At 40.0% G+C, this 24,037-nt stretch overlaps 1 protein-coding gene across 1 annotated transcript in view; it reads right to left on the reverse strand.

Annotated features, from left to right (window-relative positions):
* LOC127630664 (prickle planar cell polarity protein 3-like) overlaps window positions 1–24,037 on the reverse strand; it is a 77,638-nt gene extending 53,601 nt beyond the window's left edge. Inside the window, exons 1-2 of the mRNA XM_052108302.1 lie at window positions 23,836–24,037; window positions 14,408–14,490 (exon numbers count right to left, since the gene is read on the reverse strand). Of these exons, the coding sequence (XP_051964262.1) occupies window positions 14,408–14,490; window positions 23,836–23,877 (125 nt within the window). The 5' untranslated portion in view covers window positions 23,878–24,037. The remainder of the gene's footprint in view (window positions 1–14,407; window positions 14,491–23,835) is intronic.

A 24,037-nucleotide genomic window follows, 5' to 3' on the forward strand; every position in this document is an offset into this window, starting at 1 on the left:
ATCGTGCTCCCGGTCCCCAATCGGCCTGATGAGGCGCGCGGGGGATAAAGGCGGCCGGTGACGACTGTTCGAGAGAGAGAGAGAATTACGGGCATGTCCGTCATGTGTGTGTTTATGTTTGTGTGTTTTGGTTTTGAGTTTAATTAAATATTATTTATATTGACAAGCCGGTTTTCGCCTCCTCCTTGCCCATCTTAACCCCCTTACATTGGTGCCGAAAACCCGGGAAAGAGGAGGGATGCCCGTTGCAGAGTCCTCGACCCTGCCGTCCACTCAGGGGAGCGCCGCTGCCATCTGCCGGGTGACGGAGTAGCCCGACCGCCCGGATGCGGGGAACGGCCGCCGTCCACGGGGCAAGTGGGGACTGGATACCCCAACCACATGGAGCGAGGGAGCCGCTGCCGGGGGCGGAGGAGTGCCCTGCCGTCCCCAGAGACGCGGAGGGGTCGAGGGTGACCACCGTCCGCGAGGGGAGGAGGGAAGAAACTCCCTGACCACCCGGAGCGGTAGGGCCGCTGCCAGGGGTGGAGGAGTGTCCCCATTTGCTGCCAGAAAAGCGGAGGGGCGTTCTACCCGCTGGGGGTCGGAGGTTTGACTCCGGTTCACCCGGGGTTGGAGCGGCTGTCGTCCGCCTGAGTTTGGAGGAGTGTTCGAGGACCACGCGACGGTACATCAGAGAACAGGTGAGTGAGCTTTTTCTCTCTCTCCTCTCTCTCTCTTTCGCACAGTGTTGGACTTTTCCCTTGCCTATTTTTTTTTCTTTGTTGTTGTTGTCTTCCCCTCCTGTCTCCTCCCAGGGCGAGGGAGGTGGGGATGACCACATGGGACGCAAGATACACCCCGCCCCAGGGATGGGGGTGTATGTCATGCCGGTGGCACCCCGCCGGGAGGAGTGTGGAGCAGAGGGGGGCGGGGCCGGGTCGGAATATCGCGCGCCCGGTCCCCACTCGGCCTGATGAGGCGCGCGAGGGATAAAGGCAGCCGGCGACGATGGTTCGAGAGAGAGAGAGAATTACGGGCATGTCCGTCGTGTGTGTGTTTGTTTAATATTTGTGTATTTTCAGTTCAATTTGCATTAAATTATGATTTATGTTGCCAAGCCGTTTCTCGCCTCCTCCTTGCCCATCCTTAACAGTGTTACATGAACATAAGAGTCTTCATGTACTCCCGGCATCAGAGCCACTGAAGACACAGTGGACAATTTAGTTTTTGAAAGAAATGTGCCCCAAAACATACAAAAATTTGTGTTTGTTTTTGCAAATCAGTTTACATCAGACTGCTTTGTGAATGAGTGTCAATATAAAGATTCTCAAACATGGATCAGAACCAACTGTTCATTTTCCAGCTTTATATCCTGAAGATGTAAGTATCGCACTTTATATTTTGTTTGCAAATCGCCTTTCCGAACGTTCTTATTAGCTGATTCCACGGCTAATGCAGCTAAAGTTACCATTGCCTCTGATTGTATTCACGGAGACCAGAGCTATGTCGGGGCGGGGAGTAGTAGCTCATTTGCATTTAAAGAGACGCACACGAAAACAGCGCATTTTTGATTCAACCCAAAAAGAGGCATTTACAACATGGTATAATAATTGATCCATGGGGTATTTTGAGCTAAAACTTCACAGACATGGGGTTAAGAGAAAGTGGTTTAACATGCCTAGGTTTCTCCCTGTGAACGTGGCTTAATGTTGCCATGTAAATGCATAAGCAGCATTCTGATGGGTGTTTGAAGATTGTGCTTGCATGGAACAGATCAGGATAACAAACATCATAGGATGGAGCCCAACAATATGGAAGCCCAGGAGTGCCATTTACAAAAGAACGAAGGAATAAATTATTAATCTATTTATTTGAAAATAAAAATGCAAATAAACCCATTTATAAATGGACAAATAAACAGACACATTTAAATGTTTATGCTTAAAAATGTAATTATATTTAACAATAAAACTGTGCATTAATAAATCATATGAATATCATGTTTAAATTGTCATTAAATGTAGCAATAAATGAGGACATTAATGAGTCTTCCAAATTGCATTTTAAAAAGGTATTTGGCAAATTCTTTTCTTAATTCATGTGCCAGTTGCTTTTCCTCATCCATTTTCCATTGGCTTTTCTTTTTAGTTTTTCTTTTCCTTCTCTTTCTCCAATTGAGAATATAGTAAAAAAAAAATGCCATTGGACCGTTGACTCGTGGGAGCAACCAATGAACTTTCGACTCAGTTATAAGACACCCCCTCTCCCACTCGATGAGGATGTAAGATGGCCTGCCATTGGACGATGGTATGAGCAGTTTGCGTGATATTATTGGAACTGCGAATCCCGCACATGAGACAGATGTGATGTGTGCAAAGTGATATGTGTCCAGGATTGGACCTGATAATCATGATGTTGTCAACAGAACCAGCCTCCTGACCCATGCCCCGAACTGAAAACTTGTGACGGAGGTGAGCAAGGGCAACGGCTTGAGTTGCTGGAGATTGGCCGATGCCGATGGACTTTCCAGAACTTATACTGAAGAATACGCACATCCTCTTTCAGTTATATCACGTTCAATTTCACGTTCAAGCGAGCACACATTTGTGGAACAAATGGCAGTGTTTAAACTAATGTTGTGTATTACAAAAGTGTCTCTTTCAAATAAAAATAAAATAAAATAAAAAATGGGTCTTATGGATTTAACATTTTGGAATTAGAATTTTGAATGAATTTACATTTTAATTGTACCTGAATCGATTATGTTATAGGCAAAATTTAATTGACACAGATAATAGCAAATAAAATGTCAAATTGCCGTCAAAGTCATCTTGTTTACATTTAAATAAATTTAAAACAGTGCGGATGGACACAAAAGCGTGCTCAATGTGAACGGCCCTTCAGTGTACGACTAAAACTTTGTTGAAAGGTTTGATCAAACTTGCCTATTCTTTATTATTCGTTACTGCACATTTTAGAATTTAGAGTATAAAGTCATCAAAACAAAGGAGTAACACAAAAGTATGGAAATTATGCAGTGACCAAAACGTTTTTCTTTTATTTGAACTTCTTCAGTGTAGCCTTTTGTCTATTCCAGCTCAGAACAAACTTCAGGTGCATCCTGGGATAAGTTTTAAACAGTATTGAATATGCTGGACACTTGTTGACTACTTTTCTTTAAAAAATACTATTAAATAAAACAAGTAAATAAATAATGTTTGAATGGGCATCTGTAATAAAAAAAAAAGTTTCTAAGCTATGAGAAACAAACTTTGTCAGTATAATTTTTTGAATGGTTGTTGGCTACATACATTTTATATTTCTATGTGTAAAGGGGTTACAGGGAAAGGAGGAGGTGAGAACCTCAATGTAAATAATAGTTTAATTATAAACTTAACCAAAAAGACAAAACACACACACACACACACACACACACGTGTCGGACAGCTGTCCGTAAATCTCTCTCTCTGTCGCACTGCCGTCTTTGGTCGGCCTTTATTCCTCTCGAGGGCTAATTAGCCTGATTAGGGGCCAAGTGTGCAGACTCACGACCCGGCCCCGCCCTCTGCCCTGCCACATTCCTCCTTCATTCTCTCAGGCTGGGGATTTTCAGTCATTTTCAGAGCATCTGGCAATGGAATTCCTTTATGGTCGGAGATCGTAGAATTCAAATAGGAATATCCCACATCCGACCTGAATAAAATGCAGCATGAGTATCTTGCAAAACTCTGCTTTTGACATTGACCCCGCCTCGATCCCCAGTTGGCCTTCTTTGGCCCAAGGGAAATCAGCAGGCCAAAGGCCATTGGCCCAGAATAGGCTCGATTAAGCCCCGGAAGTGACAGTGGGAATGACACTGGCCCTGGCATGCACTAGAATGCCCTCATTCGGTCCATCCAAACGAATGACATTTTAATTTCACACATTTCACACTAGCAATTGAGTCTATTAATCAACCACCAAGAACACCTCAACAACCATGTAGCGACACTCAGATCACCCGAGCACCCACATAGCAATGCCATTGCAACCAACCAAGACAACATAGCAACAACCTAGTAACACCCTGGCAACAACTCACAACATAGCATCTTGAGAGTGAGTTTGCATGGGAAAGCACTATTCAAAATCTATTCTGATTTACAATGGCCAGAACCAGTCAAAAGGGACTATGTTTCAAGCATATTTTAATATGCTTCACAATCTACCAAAAAGTATCCATCCACCAGAAACGAGGCCTGTCAACGTGCTGTGCTAAAGAGTTGCAATGAGCAGTGTTCATAGAAGGGCTCGAAAACAGATGGACTTATGTGGGTGTTGTGCTGGCAGCAATTAGAGGTTGAGTGATGACTCTAAGGGTCTGCAGGGTCTACTATCCCACCAGACTCTCTTATCACCACCAGCAGATCACTGGTAACTCAATGAATTACCCACAAGAGCTTGACAACCGCCATGACAACTGCAGTGGACAACATCACTATTTGTTCTAGAAGAGACACTTGACAAGACGGATGTTCTCTCTGGCCCTCTGGATTTGTGGATGTGCTCCGCTGCCATGGTTTCTGGGACCAATCTATCACCTTCTAGCACCATCAGAAATAATTAAGTCACATAAATATACAGAATCTTATAGACTAAACCTGACCGCATAAAAATGCAATATAAAAATAATAGTAATTTTAGTTCATGCTATTACAATACTGCAAGTCTGCAATTTAATTTTGAAATGATAGGAAAAACACTTCTCAGCTTTGTTTTGTCTCTTCAACTTTTTGAGGTTCTTCAGATATTGAACATCACTAACAGAATACATTTGCAATTGTGTTTGTAAATCTCTTGTCTGAAAGGGAGAACTTTGAACAAATATTATTAATAATAATTTCTTAATAATAATCATTTAAAATAATAATATTTATTTTACATAATACTGTTTATGTATATATACTGTAAAGTAACATTCGTCAAGTTAACATAAACATGATAAACAGTGTGGTAATAATAATAATAATATATTATTATTATTATTATTAATATATTATAATAATATACATACAACTTAGTCAAGTTAACTTAAACTTTATAAACAGTGTGATAAATAGCAGTATTTAACTAAATATTTATTTCACAACAAAAAAAGATCATAATGTATACAGTGTTTGAGTTATTTATAAAGCATATAAAAGCTTTATGACCCCCCCACCCCCCAAACACACACACACCCGGATCACCTGTAAATTATTCATACCTAACACTACTGTCTGTTACAGCATCTCCTTAAAATGCATTTAAAATAGGCTCAAAACAAGGGCAGATTGCCTTAGACAACAACTTGCACCTCTGTAGTTACAAATACTAATGCACGTCCAGTCTGCAAGGTTATTCTGTCAACCAGTGCTTGTTGAGTTTTACCTAAAGACTTGAATGTATGTTTATGCACACTCTTGAATCAATTAATGTCTTAAACATGCATCAGATATTAATCATGACTATCTGAACCTAAAAGAAGACCAAAAACACGATAGCATAAATGAAAGAAAGTGAGAAAGAGAGGCACAAACAAAGAAGAGTGAAGCATGGCGGATACGTCTGGGAGTTTGATGGCTCTATTTCCACAGTCTTGGCTGCAGCTGCAGCAGAAGGACTTGAAAGGACTAATCTTATTAGTCTGACAGGCCGGATTAGGACACAAAATAAGGGGCCAGACGGGTGGACATGAGGGTGAGAGAGTCTGTGAAGTAAAGAAATGAGGCAGAATGGGCTTAATCTGAAAAAAATACCAAAGTGAATATACAAAAGAAAATTGTGCGAGAGACTATTTCTATTTTTTTTGCCCAGCGCTTAAGAGCAAGTTGAACTTTTAAATTTGAAGGTTGTGTAGAACCAGAAAGCAGGGTTAAAGCAACAAGGATTCCCAGATTAAACTGATGTTGTACATGTAGATGTGTGTGTTTATGTGCACTGCATTGTGAATAGTGACTAAAGTGTTGTGCTCACTTAAAGTGCTTGGCAGATTAGATTTAGACTGACAATGATGTATGACTTTGGACAGAAATGGCTAGTTGACATAAAAGTCCTGCAATGTGATAGACTATACTCCATCTGGAACTTTTTCCAATTCTTTTATGATAATTACTTTTTTTCTGATTAATTGAGAGACTACAATGAAGAGTTCAAAAGTGAACATTATACCTCTGCTGAAAAAGTTTCTATTTTGGCAAACCTAATTTACTTTAATTGTCAGCTTCCAATTTGAATGAAAAGCTGAAGTGAAAAACATTAATTTCAGAATGTATTAGTATTTGGCATGTCCCCCATTTGCTTAAATGACAACATGCACTCGAGCAGATATGGACTCCACAAGTTTGTGCAAAACCTGATGATCATGTTATACAGCAGGATTTGAGACTGTTCCAAAGTCCATTTGTGCACTTCAATGGAAGCATTAAAATCTGACCTTTTGTACAAATGTGTTAACATGGTCTGTGTCACTCATTCGCTTATTTGATTAGATGGTTGCAGAACCTCAATGTGTCTTTTTAATTTGAAATCATAACTTTTCTTTGTTTTAAATGTTCCAAAAGCTTTCTCTTTATTCCAGGTTTAAATAAATAAATACAAAATCAATGTGTCTCAGACATTTGGCCCCAGTGTGAGTACTTTTTAAAATGTATTTGTCACACCATGTCTATTTAACCTGTTGATACGCACCCCCTTTTTGAGCACAAACCATGAAAAGGACATACCTGAACTTAAATGGCTGTATTTACTGGACCCTTTTGAGTATGGACATAGTTATAGTATATTTTGAAAGAAGACACTTTGGGCTTTATTTCCCAAATTAATATATGTTGTTATTTTTTAAAGTTAGAGAAGTGCCAAGACAACCCAGAAATACAATGTTCTCAAAGCCACAAGTCTAAAGAAGTTGTTTCAAATTTGAAGATGATCTATCAAAAAATTAGGCTCCTGTGAGCTTTTATCTCTGTAAAATTGCTGGAAGCGTACAGAGTAAAATTAAGGCTCCGCCTCTCAAATTCAACACATTCTCTGACGGCACTGCTTGGCTATTATAAATGAAACTACGCCCTAATTTTAAAAATAGACTTTGGAGACAGGCTCATTTTGTTTACGAGACTCTAATATATAAGATCATATAAAGTTTTACAACATGAATGCTGCTCAAATTGCATAGTTTGTTGAAGAACGATGACGAAGGGTAATTCTTTCAGACTAGATCTCATTTAAACAATTGAGAATATCGTCATGGTTGCTATTGTAACCTCCGTTCCCCAAGGGAAGGAACGAGACGTTACATAATGAAATGTAAGCAGAGTGATGTCACTATTGGGGGGGGTGCATCCACAAATTGTAATACATTTTGACTTATTAAAAAATATGGTGAAGAAACCAGTCACCTCACCTTAAATAAACACTTTCATGTTTCCCTCACACATTCATGTACTATACATTTTACCCTAAAGTCCATGTTATTTGTCAACTACCATAAAACAGGAGTGGGAGTGAGGAGTGCAAAGAGAAGATTTATGGTGATTTTCTGCTCTGTTAATTCTCTCTCACACACACACACACACACACACACACACACCTCTGATCTCATTGGAATGCCTTGTGTCCTTTAGCATTTGTTCCAGGTCATTGTCTGGCTTCTTCGCACACTTCACAACCACTGACTCTGACTACCTTTTTAGATGGACACAAGAAAGCGGTTTATTGCGAGACAGCTGCAGTCCCTTTTGCATGCACTGTTTAAAGGGACAGATCTCCCGAAAAAAAAAATAATTCTCTCATCATTTACTCACCCTCATGCCATCCCAGATGTATATGGCTTTCTTCTGCAGAAAATAAACAAAGATTTTTAGAAGAATATTTCAGCTCTGTAGGTCCATACAATGCAAGTGAATGGGTGCCAAAATTGACACTTCAAAAAGCACATAAAGGCAACATAAAAGTAATTCATATGACATTTTCAGAAGCGATATGATAGGTGTGGGTGAGAAACAGATCAATATTTAAGTATTTTGTTTGCTAGAAATTCTTCTTCCTGCCCAGTAGGGGGTGATATGTATGAAGAATGTGAATCAACAAAAAAACCCAAGAAGAATGTGAACGTAAAAGTTAAAGTGGAGATTGACTGAGCAGGAAGGAAAATTTATAGTAAAAAGGGAATTTAATATGAATCTATTTCTCAGCCACACCTATCATATCACTTCTGAAGGCATGGATTTAACCACTGGAGTCATGTGGATTACTTTGAAGCTCTATAAAACACGTGAAGTCAGCATTAAAGTTCTGGCCACAATTCACTTGCATTGTATGGACCAAAAGAGTCAAGAAATTCTTCTAAAATCTTAATTTAAGTTCAGCAGATGAAAGAAAGACATACACATCTGGGATGGCATGAGGGTGAGTAATAATGAGAGAATTGTCATATTTGGGTGAACTATTCCTTTTTGCCGCGTACTCTTCTGTCCCGTATATACTCGCCTCTATCAGTGAGCAGCTTTCTCCACAGCAATGTAATTTCTCCGTGGCACTTCATTAAATAACAAACACAGAATCCAGGAAAGACTTCGCTATTTTATTCACCGTTTCATCGCTTTATTTCCAGACATTTATTTCCAGACATAGGGGTGGTTGTGGCTCAGGTGGTAGAGCGGGTCGCCACTAATCGCAGGGTTGGTGGTTCGATTCCTGGCCCACACGACGCGGGAAGCGCACGCCCCCTCGAGGACCCGGAAGGCTCCCAGGCGCTCCTGAGACAGCCCACCCAGAGTCCAAGACGTTAGCTCCGGAGGTGGTAAGACCGCTCCGTCCCCCGGTGGAGGGCCGGGAGGAGAATCTTGTGTTTTTTTCATTTGCCGCACCCCCTAACAAGGGCTGCAGTGCCCAAATTCTCAATAAAAGAGCTATTTCCTTTGTCTCTGGGTCACATGGCCCGCAAATGCCGTTCTCACGGCACTCTGCATTCAGGCCTCAACAGTCCTGGCTTCCTGGACGCGGCATCCCCGCCTTCAGCCCCACGACTGTTCCCCGGCCGGCCGGTTCAGACGAGTCCAGAGGACGCCAACATCAGACCTCCTCCTCAGTCACAAACCCGCCCCCTGCCGGGTGCGCGGAGCAAGGTAAGTGCTTTGAGTCTATTCTCAGCACTGCAGCCTCGGGCCGCTTCACTGCCTCCCGATGCCGCATTACCTGTTCCGCACCGCTGCGAAGCCCCGCCGGGTACGTCCAAAAAACTCGTCCCCTTGGTGGCCCTAGCACGGAGCTTTCACTGCCCAGCCCGTCACGCTGGCTGCACCGGACCATTCGACTCGGTTACGCAATTCAGTTTGCCAGGCCTCCGCCCCCCTTTGTGGGCGTTAATTTTTCCGCAGTACACGGCGAACATGCCCAGTCCCTGCACGAAGAAATCGCCTCCCTTCTAATCAAGGACGCGATAGAGCCTGTCCCTCCAACCGAAATGAAGAAGGGTTTCTACAGCACTTACTTCGTTGTACCCAAGAAAGGCGGCGGCTTACGACTGATCTTGGACCTGCGAGTTTTCAATCAGACCCTGTCCAAAATGCTCACACAGAAACAAATTCTATCTGGCATCCGGCATCTAGATTGGTTCGCAGCGGTAGACCTGAAGGACGCGTACTTCCACGTCTCAATTCGCCCTTGACATCGACCCTTTCTACGGTTCGCGTTCGACGGCCAGGCGTATCAGTACAAAGTCCTCCCCTTCGGCCTGTCTCTGTCCCCTCACGTCTTCACGAAAGTCGCAGAGGCAGCTCTTGCCCTGCTCCGAGAAGCCGGCATACGCATACTCAATTACCTCGACGACTGGCTCATCCTGGCCCCCTCGCAAGAGTTACTATGTGCGCACAGAGACCAGGTGCACAGGCACCTCAGCCGTTTGGGGCTTCAGGTCAACTGGGAAAAGAGCAAGCTCACCCCAGTCCAGAGCATCACTTTTCTCGGTTTGGAGTTAGACTCAGTCTCAATGACAGCACGTCTCTCCAACGAGCATGCTCAGTCGGTGCTGAAATGCCTCGCTTCCCTCAAGCCAGGTACCGTGGTCCTGCTAAAATGATTCCAACAGCTCCTGGGGCATATGGGATCCTCCGCGGCGGCCGCGCCGCTGGGGTTGATGCATATGAGACCACTTCAGCACTGGCTCCAGACTCGAGTCCCGAGACGAGCATGGCGCCGCGGCACACACAATGTGAAAGTTACCACCGCCTGCCGCCAAAACCTCAAACCCTGGACAGACCTCTGCTTTCTACGGGCAGGAATACCATTGAAGCAGGTGTCCCGACGCATTCTGGTCACAACCGACGCCTCCAAATTGGGTTGAACCGGGCCCCGCTGCGTGGCCGCAGGAGGCCTACAGGCCTACAGGCCCCGCTGTAAGGCCTCCTGCTCGGACTCCCCCTGTGTGTAATTCCACGGTACTGTCCCCTCACGAGCTGACTCCCGTGTCTCCCTTAGGCAGTTACAGCTGCCTCGGTTGCCGCGCTGTATGCTTCCCCCCTCTACGAGGCTGGATCTACCACCGCACCAACTTTTCCACATTGGTCCTGTTAGGCCATGTGATGCATTTGCCACTCTTTGCCTCCCCTGCCAGGTAGGTGTGGCCTCCGCAGGGTCTTCTCCCCTGAAAGAAGGGCTAAGACCCCCTTCCCTCAATGCGTGTAAGGGCCCCGGCCGTAGTTGCTCTATGCGAGAAACATAGAGAGAAAAGAGGCCCAGCCAGGCTGGCCCGTTCCCAGGTTGGCGGCCATCACCTTGTTCCCCCCTCCAGGACAACGATAAGGATTCTGATGGCTTGAATGGGGCATTGGGGAAGGGTACGTGCAGTCTGATACAGTTGGTCGTCCTGCACGTAAGAATACCTGCTCGCTCCTGTATCAGCAGTTCACGTACACGGCTCAGCGCATGGCACTTTTATAAGTGGACCCCTAGTGTCGCTTCTCTGACACAACGTGGAGAGAGCAACAGAAGGGGAACGTCTAGGTTACGTATGTAACCTCCGTTCCCCAATGGAGGGAACGAGACGTTGTGTCTTCCCCGCCACGTTGCTGAGCCGAGCCACTGTTGTGGCCGGACCATTTCCGGCTCCTCAGAAAAATCCTGAATGAACTCCCGTATTTGCGCCGCTTAAACACCCGTATGTCCGGGGGCGGGATATGCAAATACCGGCTGCCAACTCTCATTGGACTTTTTTCATAGATCAGAGGTGGATATCGGCGCTCAAGAGAGACCCCTAATGTCGCTTCTCTGACACAACGTCTCGTTCCATCCATTGGGGAACCGAGGTTACATACGTAACCTAGACGTTTTCATCTCATGTGAGTGTACATTTTAATGGATTTTGCAAAAGTAAACGGTTACTTAATGCATCTTTAAAAAAAACAACAAGAGCAGATGAAACAAATGCCATGTGACTGATACAACAATCAGTTGATCTATTCCATCAAAGAGAGTGACCACTCCATGAGAGCTAAACTACAGCAGTCACAGAGACACAGCAACAGCTGGCATATTTAAACGTCACAAACTGCCCTTTGGATTCTGAAATCTAAACTTAATCTGATGGGGGGACGTAATCTACAGAGCTAAATGTCTGCAATATATCTAAATATCTCTATTTTGGTGTGCTAGTGGTCTTGCTGTCAGCTGAAATACTGTAGCTCGAGGTTAATAGGTTTTTCAAATGCTGATGCTGATTTCTAAAAAAGAAGAGTCACTGATGGCCATTATAATACAGATTTATAAAACAGAAAGTTCCAGTCCTGTATGCTGATTGTTCAACACAACGTTCCAGCCATGCTAAAACAAACTGTATGGAAACAAGAAGTTGACCAATAATGGAATTTGCTGATACTAATATCTAAAGTGCTGGAAAAGGCACATTCATTGGCCGAAAGTTTTCTAAAACGATTTAAAAAAAATTAATAAAAAAGTATTTCCTTGTTATAACGGGCAGACATACAGTATAAAGGCAACTAGAGTCTAAGATGAATTTTTATTTATTGTTCATCCAAAATCCCAATAATACCCAGAAAATATAAAGATTTGGTGCATGATGCAGGACTTCAAATTATAAACAAGCCCAAAACATACTAACAATGGTTTGGCTCCATTGCAATGATTTAGTTAATAGACTATTTTCCAAACTAAGCTTTAAATAGCCAATATATTCACCCGATTAAGGGTTTTGTACATATATTTCACCAGATGAGGTTTAAAGAAGAATAAGGATTATTATTATTCACAACATCTAAAGTTGGAGACACAATCTATGTGCTGAGGGGGCAAGTTTCTATCTAGTAATCGAGCATTCCCACAATTCCCTGCGTGACCCATTTATATTTTATGGGAATAGTTATGTTTCTTCTTATTTTTAATATTAGTTATGTACTTTGGGGTGTTATGTAGTTTAATTAATGTTTATTGCATTATTTCTATTTCACATGTGTTACCATGATGGTGTTTAGTGTTTGTGAGTGATGCTGAGCACTGTCTCTATATGTTTATTGGTCATTGCTCCTGGAAGGGCCACTATATTGATAAACTTCATGTCATCATGCCCTTCTGTAGTTACTATGGTGATGAACGATACATTATAAAGTGAAAAGCCAATATTTACAGTTTCAAAAGGTTGATGTATCAAGTTTATATCATTTCATATTATGAACGGTAATGAACCATAAAATACACTTATCAGCCACAACATTAAAAGCACTTGCCTAATATTGTGTAGGACCCCCTCATGCCATCAAAGAGTGGTTATCTGAGTTACAGTATACTTTGTCAGTTCGAACCAGTCTGGCCATTCTCTGTTGACCTCTCTCATCAACAAGGCGTTTCCGTCCGCAGAACTGCCACTCACTGGATGTTTTTTGTTTTTGGCATCATTCTGAGTAAATACTAGAGACTGTTGTATGTGAAAATCCCAGGAGATCAGCAGTTACAGAAATACTCAAACCAGCCCATCTGGCACCAACAATCATACATACAATTATCTAATCAGCTATTTGTGTGGCAGCAGTGCAGTGCATAAAACTATGCAGATACGGGTCAGGAGCTTCAGTTAAGGTTCACACCAACCATCAGAATGGGGAAAAATTTGGATCTCAGTGATTTGAAGTGTGGCATGATTGTTGGTGTATACAGACATCAAAATAACATGCCGTTAAGCCTGAAACTTGGTTAGCGTATTTTTTTTTTTACAGTAAATGCCGGGCAACTACAGCTGCCAGTAATTTACCTTTTACAGTGCTCATAACTGGCAGCTTTGACTGCAGCCAAAAAGTGGTTAAATGTTGGTCAACACCTTATAAACTCTCATTGAAACATTGGTTACATTGCTTGTTAGAAATCCTTTTTCTTAAGTTACCCTCCTCAAGAATTTACCATGCAACTCCAATGGCTATGCAATTGTGGAAAGATGCAGTCGTTAATGTAAAGGACTTTAACAAATTTAGGATAAGATTGTGCCACAAATTAACTTTTCATCTGACATTTAGTTTTATTAACGACATAGTTACATTTTATGTAATATGTTTTTATATTAAATGTATTATTTATTAAATGTATTATTAATTAGTATGTTTTTTTACTAGTCCCATATGGGTCAATAGATAGAAAGATGTATCCCCTTCAAAATAAAATAAAAAAGTTGTGACAAAAAAATAATAAATGCCTTCGACACAAGGGGAGAGCTAAAACTTCTGTTAACCAGTCAAGCAAAAAAATAGCAAAATATTGTACGATTAAATGTCTGGCCTATATCTGGCTATATATCACTAATTGTATCTATTTATGTTGTTAGCTGGATTGTTTAAATGAGGATAATGACTCACATTCTCATCCCAGGGTAGTCACAAGAACCCTGCAAAGCTCTATACTGTAGCATGGTCAGCATGTTAGAAAAACACACAAACACACACTTAAGCTGATGAACGCTAATGGATTGTCTAATGGCATCTGCAAGTGTTACAGTCTAGTGTGGTCTGTGTAAACACTGGCTCTCATTACCTGCTCTGGAAATTTGATTAAACGTCTCAGGTTACACGCGACAATTCTAGGTCTCGTTCAATGCCTATCCATATCGCACATAACAAGCCTTCGAGTCAGCAGTTTATCCTTTCCTTAACCTCAGTCTCATACAACATTATTTCAAAACAACAGCATAACTAAAATGATAATACCAGATTGTAATGTCTGAGGATGTTATGTTTCTGTGGGACAAATGTCCTTCAAAAGTTCAAAAAATACTATTTAATGTTCATCCTCTTTCAGGAGACATGAGTTTGAATCTGGCTCACACAGGGGTTAGAATAGGTTTTTGAGGCCTAGCCTTTTTTTCAACCATGTGAAATGAAGGATGGACAATGCTTAAATTTCCCAGTCTTACCTCCATCCATGCATGTGGAAGCCGGGACACTGTTCACCACAGCGCATACATGGCTGCCCTCTGTCTGGATCCTCCACCTCGTTCTGAGAGAGAGAAAAAAAAGAGAGAATTAGGAACATTTTAAACTAGAGTATGACCAACAGTGGATTTTGCCAATGCCGATAACCAAGGTGGTGAAGAACCGCGATAACCAATTTATTTGCCTTTGTTACTGTGACAGACACAAACATAAGGTTAAATGAGGAATAAGGTTAATTATTATTCACAAGAATGTGCTGACGGAACACATTTTCATATAGTCATATTTCTCCTCCATATGCTTCCATATGCTTCCATATGCTTCCATATGCTCCACACCTTGTCATATTCACATCTGAGATATTAGGGCTTAAATATTTGGACATTGGAGAACATAAACCAATGAACAAACAGAACTCTAAACAAGATAATCAAACAAAGAACCAATGAAAACAAGACACATGAACATGGAGGGAAAACAGTACATCACATGACCAGGAACACAAAACATGAAACAGGAACTAAACTTTTCAAAATAAAAGACAAGAAAAACAAGAATCAACAAAATACACATGACAATTGTCAATAACGAAAGATTTAGATACAGCAATTTTTCATGTGATTGATTTGTCACATCAGGTATCGCACTGAAGAGCCGAGCCAAAGACCCGGCCATTTCAGCAGTTCAGTGTTGTGGCAGGAGGGACACAAAGTCTCGTTCCCTCCATCAGGGAACGGAGGTTACATCAGTAACCGAGACGTTCCCTATCTGTCACTCACTCAACGTTGTGTTGATTAGTTGACACTAGGGGTCCCAATGGAAATCGCCACAAGAGCTGAACCGAGTTACGCAGACTGGCGGTGCGAGACGGACAGACCTCTGTGTGCCTTGTAGCCAGTGCAGCAAGCCGTCGCATAACTACCCCCAACACACTGGCAGGTATGAAGCGGTCCCCTCACACGGGGTTGCCTAGGGGATCTGTAACTATTAGCATAGATTTTGGCAGATAAACTATAGTTCCAAAAAACTATTGGTTGGTTCGTTGGACCGCTGGATTGGATTGCCTTCTCACCACAAGCAAATCACTCCAAAGTTTGTTTGAAATTAGACCAAGACTACCTTGTCGAGGTGGTCTCAGACTGAGTGTTTTAGTCCCGATCTGAAATCGAAGCGAACTAAGGGAGGAAATGAACCAGGTTCTGAAACAAAATGCTCCAAATGAGGCAAGGTACAAAAACACAATTAATGTAATTTCATCACAAATGTTTAATTTGGATAATGTGGGTCATACTCAACTGTAGTTTCATCTTCAGCCACTAGGGGCTGTTTGGAAATTCAGAAAGCATAGACCTATTCTAACACACACACCAAAAAATCCATCTCTTGAATCTTATTTCCCTCAAAATCTGCCTGTTTCAGATGAATATATATCATTAAATTGAATTATGTATTGAATAACAAAGGTCTGTGTTTTTCAATACACTAATTACAAATCTACTGTTATACAAGTATATGTCAGGCCTAGTTTTGCCTTAAGGTTTTCTGCTTGTCAAGCGAACAAATAAAACTATAAATCTGAGAACTCTTCTCCTACAAGTGACAAGTGACAAGTGATGTGCTGAGTGTGCTTGAAATCTCTGACATGCCTCTTGAATGGTCATAAAGCTACAACACCAGGTTTCCTCTCAAAAACACTGTGGAGGAGTGCAGGAAAAAGTGTGTGAAAGTTTGAGAATTATTTTTGAAAACAAGACAGAGGACAAAACATTGGTGTAGAGTTTAAGTATACTAGCTGCCTCTTGTCCTTCAGCTAGGCTACATGAGAATGGGAATTTGTATTTTATATCAAGATCTTGCAAGATCTTTATATATAAGATATTCATGCAGATTTTAAAAGGAATATTCTGTGTTCAATACAAGTTAAGCTCAAACAACAACATTTGTGTCATAATATTGATTAGCATAGAATTGCATACCGACCCATCCCTCCTTTTCTCAAAAAAAAAAGAAAAATTTAGTTTACAGTGAAGCACTTACAATGGAAGTGAATGGGGGACAATTTTTGAACCTTAAAATACTCACTTTTTCAAAAGTATAGCCACAAGAAATAAACAATATGCATGTTAACATGATTTTAGTGTGATAAAATCACTTACAAACCTTTTCTGAGTAAAGTTATGTCCAATTGTACTACTTCATTACAAAGAGGATGTAATGTCAGCACCCCCTAAAACCCCAAAAGTATTGTAAAAATTATGATTTAAACAACTTTAGGGCTCAAATAATACATGAGTTTCAACAGAAGAATTAATTTAAGTGCTTTTATAAAATTATAAACAAAATTTGATGTTTAGTTGAAAAATAAAAATAAATTTGAGTTCCCTAATAATTGGTATCCATTACTGTATGAGTTAAGGCCCAGGTATACTTCGATTTCGATAATTAAATGAATAGTCATTATTCTTTTAGCTGAAATTCAGGGGCAAAGTCTTATTTTGGCTAATATTTATGCACCTAATGATGAGGATTGGAACTTTTTTATAGATCATGAAGGATTGTTGCAAGCCGCTATCACCCCTCATAATATAAAATTGGGAGGAGACTTCAATCTTTTGATGGACTTTTGATCATAGTGAAGCAAAAGTGTGTAAGCCCCCTACAGCAACAGTGACGCTTCACAAGTGTGACCACTATAGTGTATGTGTCGGGTGGGGGGGTGTGGGGGTGTGGGGGAATGTTCGGGGGGAGGCATTTCATATAATGATATTTATAAACTTTTTTGTTAATAGCAACAAAAAAAAAGAAGCCCAGTCAGGATGAGAGACTGTGAGAGAGACGGTAGCTGGATGGTGGCCTCTCATCGCCAGGAACGAGAGATCTATGGAATCGCGTGCTAAAACAAACAGAGCCTGTAAGATCAGTGAACTCTAAACACTTCACTGAACCGAGACCAGAGCACAGCTATTCACTAGTGTGTGTCTGAGGGAGAGAGCTAAAATGAGTAAGGGAGAGAGAGAGAGAGAGAGAGAGAGAGAGAGAGAGAGAGAGAGAGAGAGAGCAGATGGAGAGCAAGATCTTTTTTGTGTGTGTATTTTCTTTGCTGAATGGTTAATTGCATTAGCCTGTTTTAAAGTATGAATAGGAGAGGAGAGAAGGAGAGAAGGAAAGGGGGGCACAAAAACCTTCTGTGTGCAGACAAAACTGTTTTGACAGTAACATAATTAGTTGTTACACTGGCATCAAACTGATGTGGTTTTATACAGGAAAACCTGACAGACAGGTACAAAAGCTTTACAAGTTCATGGATTTTATTTTTCATATACTACTAGTAAATACACGAAGGCCCAAGGCTGTGTCGTATAGTGGTAAACAGGATTACAAGTGAGTTTGAATGAAAAAAAAAAACATTATATTTGTCGTTTTGGGGCTTTGTTTATTAAAGTATATATTTGTTGCTTAGAGTAGTTCATTATCCCTATCCAAAAATATTTCAAGTTTGGATGTTGGTAACTAAGTGGCAAAAGTAAGGAAATTAGCGAAAGTCTTGTCGGTTACGTAAATAGGCCATTTCCCACTGCAAGAACTAAAGCCTGTTTTTGGTACTTTTACATGGAACTGGGTATTTTTGTCATTTTTACACAAGGAACCATAGTTCCTCTTAGCCATTAAGAGGGGCTTAAGACAGACTTTTTAGCTTCTACTCCGGGGTAGATTTTCTACCCTCAGAAGAGGGACTGTGGGAGGTGCTGCATGTATGAAGCACAAAGCTGAGAATGAGAAGTCGGCAGCCACCATAAGTAAACAAATTTGTAGCTGCTTGCTTGCCACTCAGATTCATTCAGATTCCCATAATAGAAAAAACATAAAACCAACAAAGTATCCAAAGAGTGTCACATGTTTCACATGTGTGTTTGAGGGGTGAGCAGAGCTGCTGTGTGACTTCAACGGAGATGTTTTGAGTTTTATCGCATCTGCACAGTATGACTATACAGAAAATAAAATGATTTCTGGATTATCGAACCTTCGAATCCAGCTTCAGGAAGCAGCACGCACGGCTCGCATGCCCAGTTTAAACTGTAACCTGAAGACACAGGCTGCGTACGATAACTTTAAAATGCTGCCTTCGGACGCTGTCTAATGAGGTGGGATGAAAATAAGGTGCATTTCAAACTGTTCTGAGACTATTTTCCTTAAAAGTTCCATTCATTAAAAAATACTATTGTTTATGCCATTAACTGTTTAGGCAGTAAGACAGCTGCTCACGTTTTTGGATGCAGCCACAGTTTGTGTAAAACAGCACTAACAAAAGTGGAGCTCCGATCCTGACATCCTCCGTCGGTGTTGTTGATTTTAACAAAAGTAACAAAAGTACCGAAACAAATGTAAGAAATGTGATTAGCATCAAGTAAGAAACAAAATAAAGAAGTGCAAGTTAGGAAAGGAACAAAATAACCAAAAGAAACTTAAGGAAAGTAAATAGCCTTAGGAAAGGCTAGTACAGAAAGTAACACAAGTAGCGCAAATAAGCAAAGCAACATAAGTATCAAAAAGAAACGTAAGAAACTAATGTAAGAAGTGTAACCAAGGAAACTAACACAGACAGTATAGCTGACTGATAAATCGCTAAAAGATCGCGATCTCGATTCAGACGCCCACGCAATCTTATTCCTAAATGACAACGATTCAGCTATGCATTTTAACATTCCAGTGGCATGCCTTTGTTAGGCAGTCAAATTTAATTTTGAAATCCACTTCGAGACGTGTTTTTAAAGGGTGAAGTTAACTTTATATGGCATCTAAAAAAATGCCGCTCCTGCTCGAGATGCTGAATAAACTAGGAAACGCAACGGCTAAAGACGTTACTCTAGTGCAATGATTCCCAAACTGCAGGGTGCTGCAAGAACTGGATATGGGTGCCACATAATCTATGCTCAGTTCAATATTTTGGCATATATTATAATAATATTCAGCTACTGATGCTAAAAATATCAGCAGTATCAAGCTCTGACTTACTTCGGTAGCTACGTGCTGTTTGATTTCAGCGGTTCGAACGCTCACATGAGTATATCTGCCTGTGCACTCGTGAACAAATGCTCTTTTTCAGACAAAATACTTGACACGATATTAATGTAAACACCGCTGTTAATATATAAGCAGACAGGACAAAAATCTTATTTTTCAAAGTATCAGATCAGTTTGAGGTGTAAATGCAGGCTAATATACCTGCTGCTCTCTGTTATGGGCGTTAAGGCATTCTGACTGCATCAAAGTAGTATTAATGTATATCTAATAATCACACGGTAAACACTGTCAATAATTTAAGTAGTTTATTTTGCATTAGATTACATTTTTTATGTTTTTATATTATAATTTTAACATTTAATTCTACTGTTACTGAAAACTTAAAGCACTTTTTACTCTGTTCTGTATTTAATTTTCTGAGTCTTGAATAATTACTTTAAGCTTGAAGCAACATTTAAAAAGAAACACTGAAGGCTCCGTTGTTTTAATTTAATGAGTGGTATTTTAAAGCATATTTGCTTATTTATTTACCAGTGCAACCAAACACCTAATGCTGAGGTTTTCTAAATCACAAAATTTGTTTCTTCAAAATCGTAAAAGAATCGTGACATTTATTCTAAGCCAAAAAATTGTGATTCTCAACTCAGCTAAAATCATTCAGCTCTAAAAGAAAGTACAGAAAGAAATGTAAGGAAAGTAACGAAAGAAAGAAACACAAGGAAAGTAACAAAAGAAGCCCAAGTATGGTAAAAAACAAAAGTACCTAATGTAACGCAAGAAAGGAGAGTAATATAAAGTAACGAAAGTAACGAAAGAAAAAATTGAAATACAGAAAAAAAACATAAGAAAGGGTTGTAATGAGAGTGGAGTAACCGTATGTAAGGAAAGTAACAAAATAACAAAAGAAACATAAAAAAGTAATGTAAAGGGTGATTTATACTTCTGCGTTAAACCTACGCCATAGCCTACTGAGTAGACTGACGTGCACCTCTTCAAAAATTTAACTTAGTGTTGCGTCAAAGCAGATCACAACAACTGTGATTGTAACCAGAGACTGCCCACCAGAATGATAACAAGCATGACTGAGGTAGTGTTACATTGCATCCCAGATTATTTTGAGATCTATGCATTATATCACATTATTTGGACTCGGGACCATTAAAGCAATTAATGCATCTGCTGTTTTTATATTATGTTTGTGTAAGAAAAGTAACAAAAAGACAGTATGGAAAGAAACTAATGTAGCGCAATTAAGGAAAGTAACAAAAGAAATGTACGAAAGGACAGTAATGTAACAAAATTTAAAACGAAAGTAAAAAAAAGGAACAGAAGTACAAAATAAAACATAAGAAATGGGAGTAATGTAAATAACATAAGGAAATTAACAAAAATAAATAAACGTAACGAAAACAATGAAAGTAGCGCAATTCTTGAAAGTAAAAAAAATCACCAAAAGAAACATAAGAGAGGATAGTAATGCAAGTTTCGAAAGAAAGAAACGTAAGCAAGGAAAGTAACAAATGTACCAAAAGAAATGTAAGAAAGTAGAGTAATGGAAGTAGCGTAAGTCGCACACACACACACACACACACACACACACACACACACACACACACCCTAACACTTTAATCACTTTATCTATTTTTGTATGTATTGTGTATATGATAATGTAATTGGCATATTGTGATGTCTTTGTGTTTATTGTAACTGGCTTCTGTTGCATGTTGAGCAGATATCAAGCTTGACCAAAGTAAATTCCGGTACCGCACAAGTACTGGCGAATAAAAAGAGATTCAGATTCAGAACAAAAAGAAATAAACTAAAGTAACGAAAGTAACAAAAGTATTGCACGACAAGAATGTAAGACAAGTACAGAACAAAAGTTGGCAAATAAAAGTACCGAAAGTAACAAAAACATTCCTTTTAAAATGTATAACCTAACAAAAAATGTGTTGGTTCTCTCTCGAAAGTAATTCTGCTAGGAGATGATCAAGTAGTTTTGTTTGCAGAGAATTGCGAGTAAAGTACCTGAGATACACTGTATGTACAGTGTACATTAAAAAACACAGTCACCTGAAGGCTTTATGCTGAAACTTTGGTCTCTAAATAACCTTTGACTCCTGTCTCACGGTAAGACAGGATACCCTCAGTGTGTGTTCCTGTCCACACCCTCGGGGAAAATTTCCTCTCGATTGTGACCATTACAACAGTTACAAGAGGTCAAAAGCTCAAAAAAACTTTTTTAAATAATTTATGAGACCCACAATCACCGTTTCCTCAGAGTACTTTGTCAAAACAAGTACTTGCCTAAATAATGATTAGTATGGCTCACAGAGAAGTTAGCTACAGAATTACTAGCTAAATGTCAGTATACATAACATAACTGTGAAAAGAGATTTATTTACATATTGCTTTATCCATTGACCAACTGCTAAGTTAACCATAGCATAGTGACCAAGTTAAGTAGCACTTCTTCTCACCAGCATGTTTTAAAGGGATAGTTCACCCAAAAATTTAAATTCTCTCATCATTTACTCACCATCATGCTATCCCAGATGTGTCTGACTTTCTTTCTTCTGCAGAACCCAAACAAAGAGTTTAGAACAATATTTCAGCTCTGTTGGTCCATACAATGCAAGTGAATGGTGACCAAAATTTGTAGCTTGACAAATCATATAAGAGAAACATAAAAGTAATCCACATGACTCCAGTGTTTAATCCATACCTTCAGAAGCGATATGAAGGAGAAATTTTTTTTAAAGTAGTTTTGTACTCTAAATCTCCACTTTCACTTTTACATCTGAAGGTTACCTCTGATGCCTGTTTAGTTTCACTTTCACATCTGAAAGTGAAAGCTTAAGTAGAGATTTAGGGTAACAAAAGGACTTAAACATTGATCTGTATCTCACCCACACCTATGATTTCACTTCTGAAGACATGGATTTACACACTGGAGTTATCTGGATTACTTTTATGCTGCATTTATATGATTTCTGGAGCTACAAAGGTCTGATCACCATTCACTTGCATTGTATGGACCTACTGAGCTGAGATATTTTATAAAAAGAAAATCATACACATCTGGGACGGCATGAGGGTGAGTAAATGATAAGAGAATTTTCATTTTTGGGTGAACTATCCCTTTAAGACGACCAGCTATCATCTGGAGTTCAGTGTATGGTGCACATCTGCATTCCTGCACCAACACTTTACAGAGAGAGCAGCTTCAGGAAACAAAGAGTTTACTGTTGTGTTGAAATCCATTTAAAACCATCTAATCCAATACAAATATTCAATGGACATAAGCATGTCCTGATGTTTTTCAGGTTGTTTACTTTTTGTCCGCTTGCTTTCCTGGCTTCACTTTCCAGGCATTTTAGGGACATTTCCTCATTGGAAAGCACTTCCTCCAGGAAAGTAAACAAATAAAAAACAAAAGCCATGCTAATCGTTCACAGAACTTATATGAAGTATTAAGTTGGGATGCTAACTTAGTGAGGTAGACAAACTGAGCGTTTCAATAATAATTTGAAAACAATGAGTGAAAACATAGAATATTGCATGGGAGGGAAGGGATTTTAAAAGACTCAAAAGCAAAACCCAAAATAATTCCAGTAGGACACACATTATTGGGTAAAAGGTACATGTCCAAGCCGATACATGTAGCCTACATGTTGTATACAGAGTCCTATTTTCAGAAAGGAGGCTGTCGTATTACAATAGATTTCACTAGAAATCATTCAGAAATAATCTGTACATAAACAAATTTTAAAAATTCAACTAATAATAATGTTTTATATTATATAGGCTGTGACTAATATTAGCCTATCTTACATAAATATAATATAGGCAAAATAGTTTTTGTTCATTTAACATGTTATACTGATAATATTTTTAACTTTTGATAAATCTTTGAAATTATACAACTATTTTACTTTACACGAAATACGCCATGATGTCCTTGAATGATGGCGTCACATGCACAGGTAAGCGTGACTAAATATAAGCCACGCCTCCTAAATACAGTAGTTCACCAGATCGTTAAAAAAAATCCTATTAATTGTTAGGGATAAAATAATGATTGATAAGCATACTATCTGCACCGAAAAGAACATCTCACCATACGTAAGTTGCCTAAAACTGAATGATGGAGTGGAATCTATAAAACAAAAAGCCTTCTTCATACGTTAAACCTACAACATGAGAAACAGTCTCAGGTAAAAGTGCTCGAGGTACATAACTTTCGATAGCCATCGCGCGTTACGGTGGAATGATCTTTAAGACTTCAAACTGCGATGCGTTTATTCAAATATGTGTAGATTATAGGCTAGGTTAAACTCTGGGAATGATGTTTAAAGCGGGATGCCATGACTTGAGCGCGACTTACCGAGCGATTGGAGCGTCGCTTCTTGGACCCGCGCGTGAACATGTCGCACGCTTTAATGTCTCGTGCGTGGATTCACGCGAATACTGTCATGTATCTGCTGGGGCTTTTCTTAACGTAAGTTAAATCCAATGTAACGTCTTGGCGGTCTGTTTTTGGCCTGTCGATCTCCGGAGCTGGCAACAACTCCTCCAGAAGTTGTCCC

Source organism: Xyrauchen texanus, chromosome 37, assembly GCF_025860055.1.
Source record: "Xyrauchen texanus isolate HMW12.3.18 chromosome 37, RBS_HiC_50CHRs, whole genome shotgun sequence".
In the NCBI taxonomy this organism is placed as follows: domain Eukaryota; kingdom Metazoa; phylum Chordata; class Actinopteri; order Cypriniformes; family Catostomidae; genus Xyrauchen; species Xyrauchen texanus.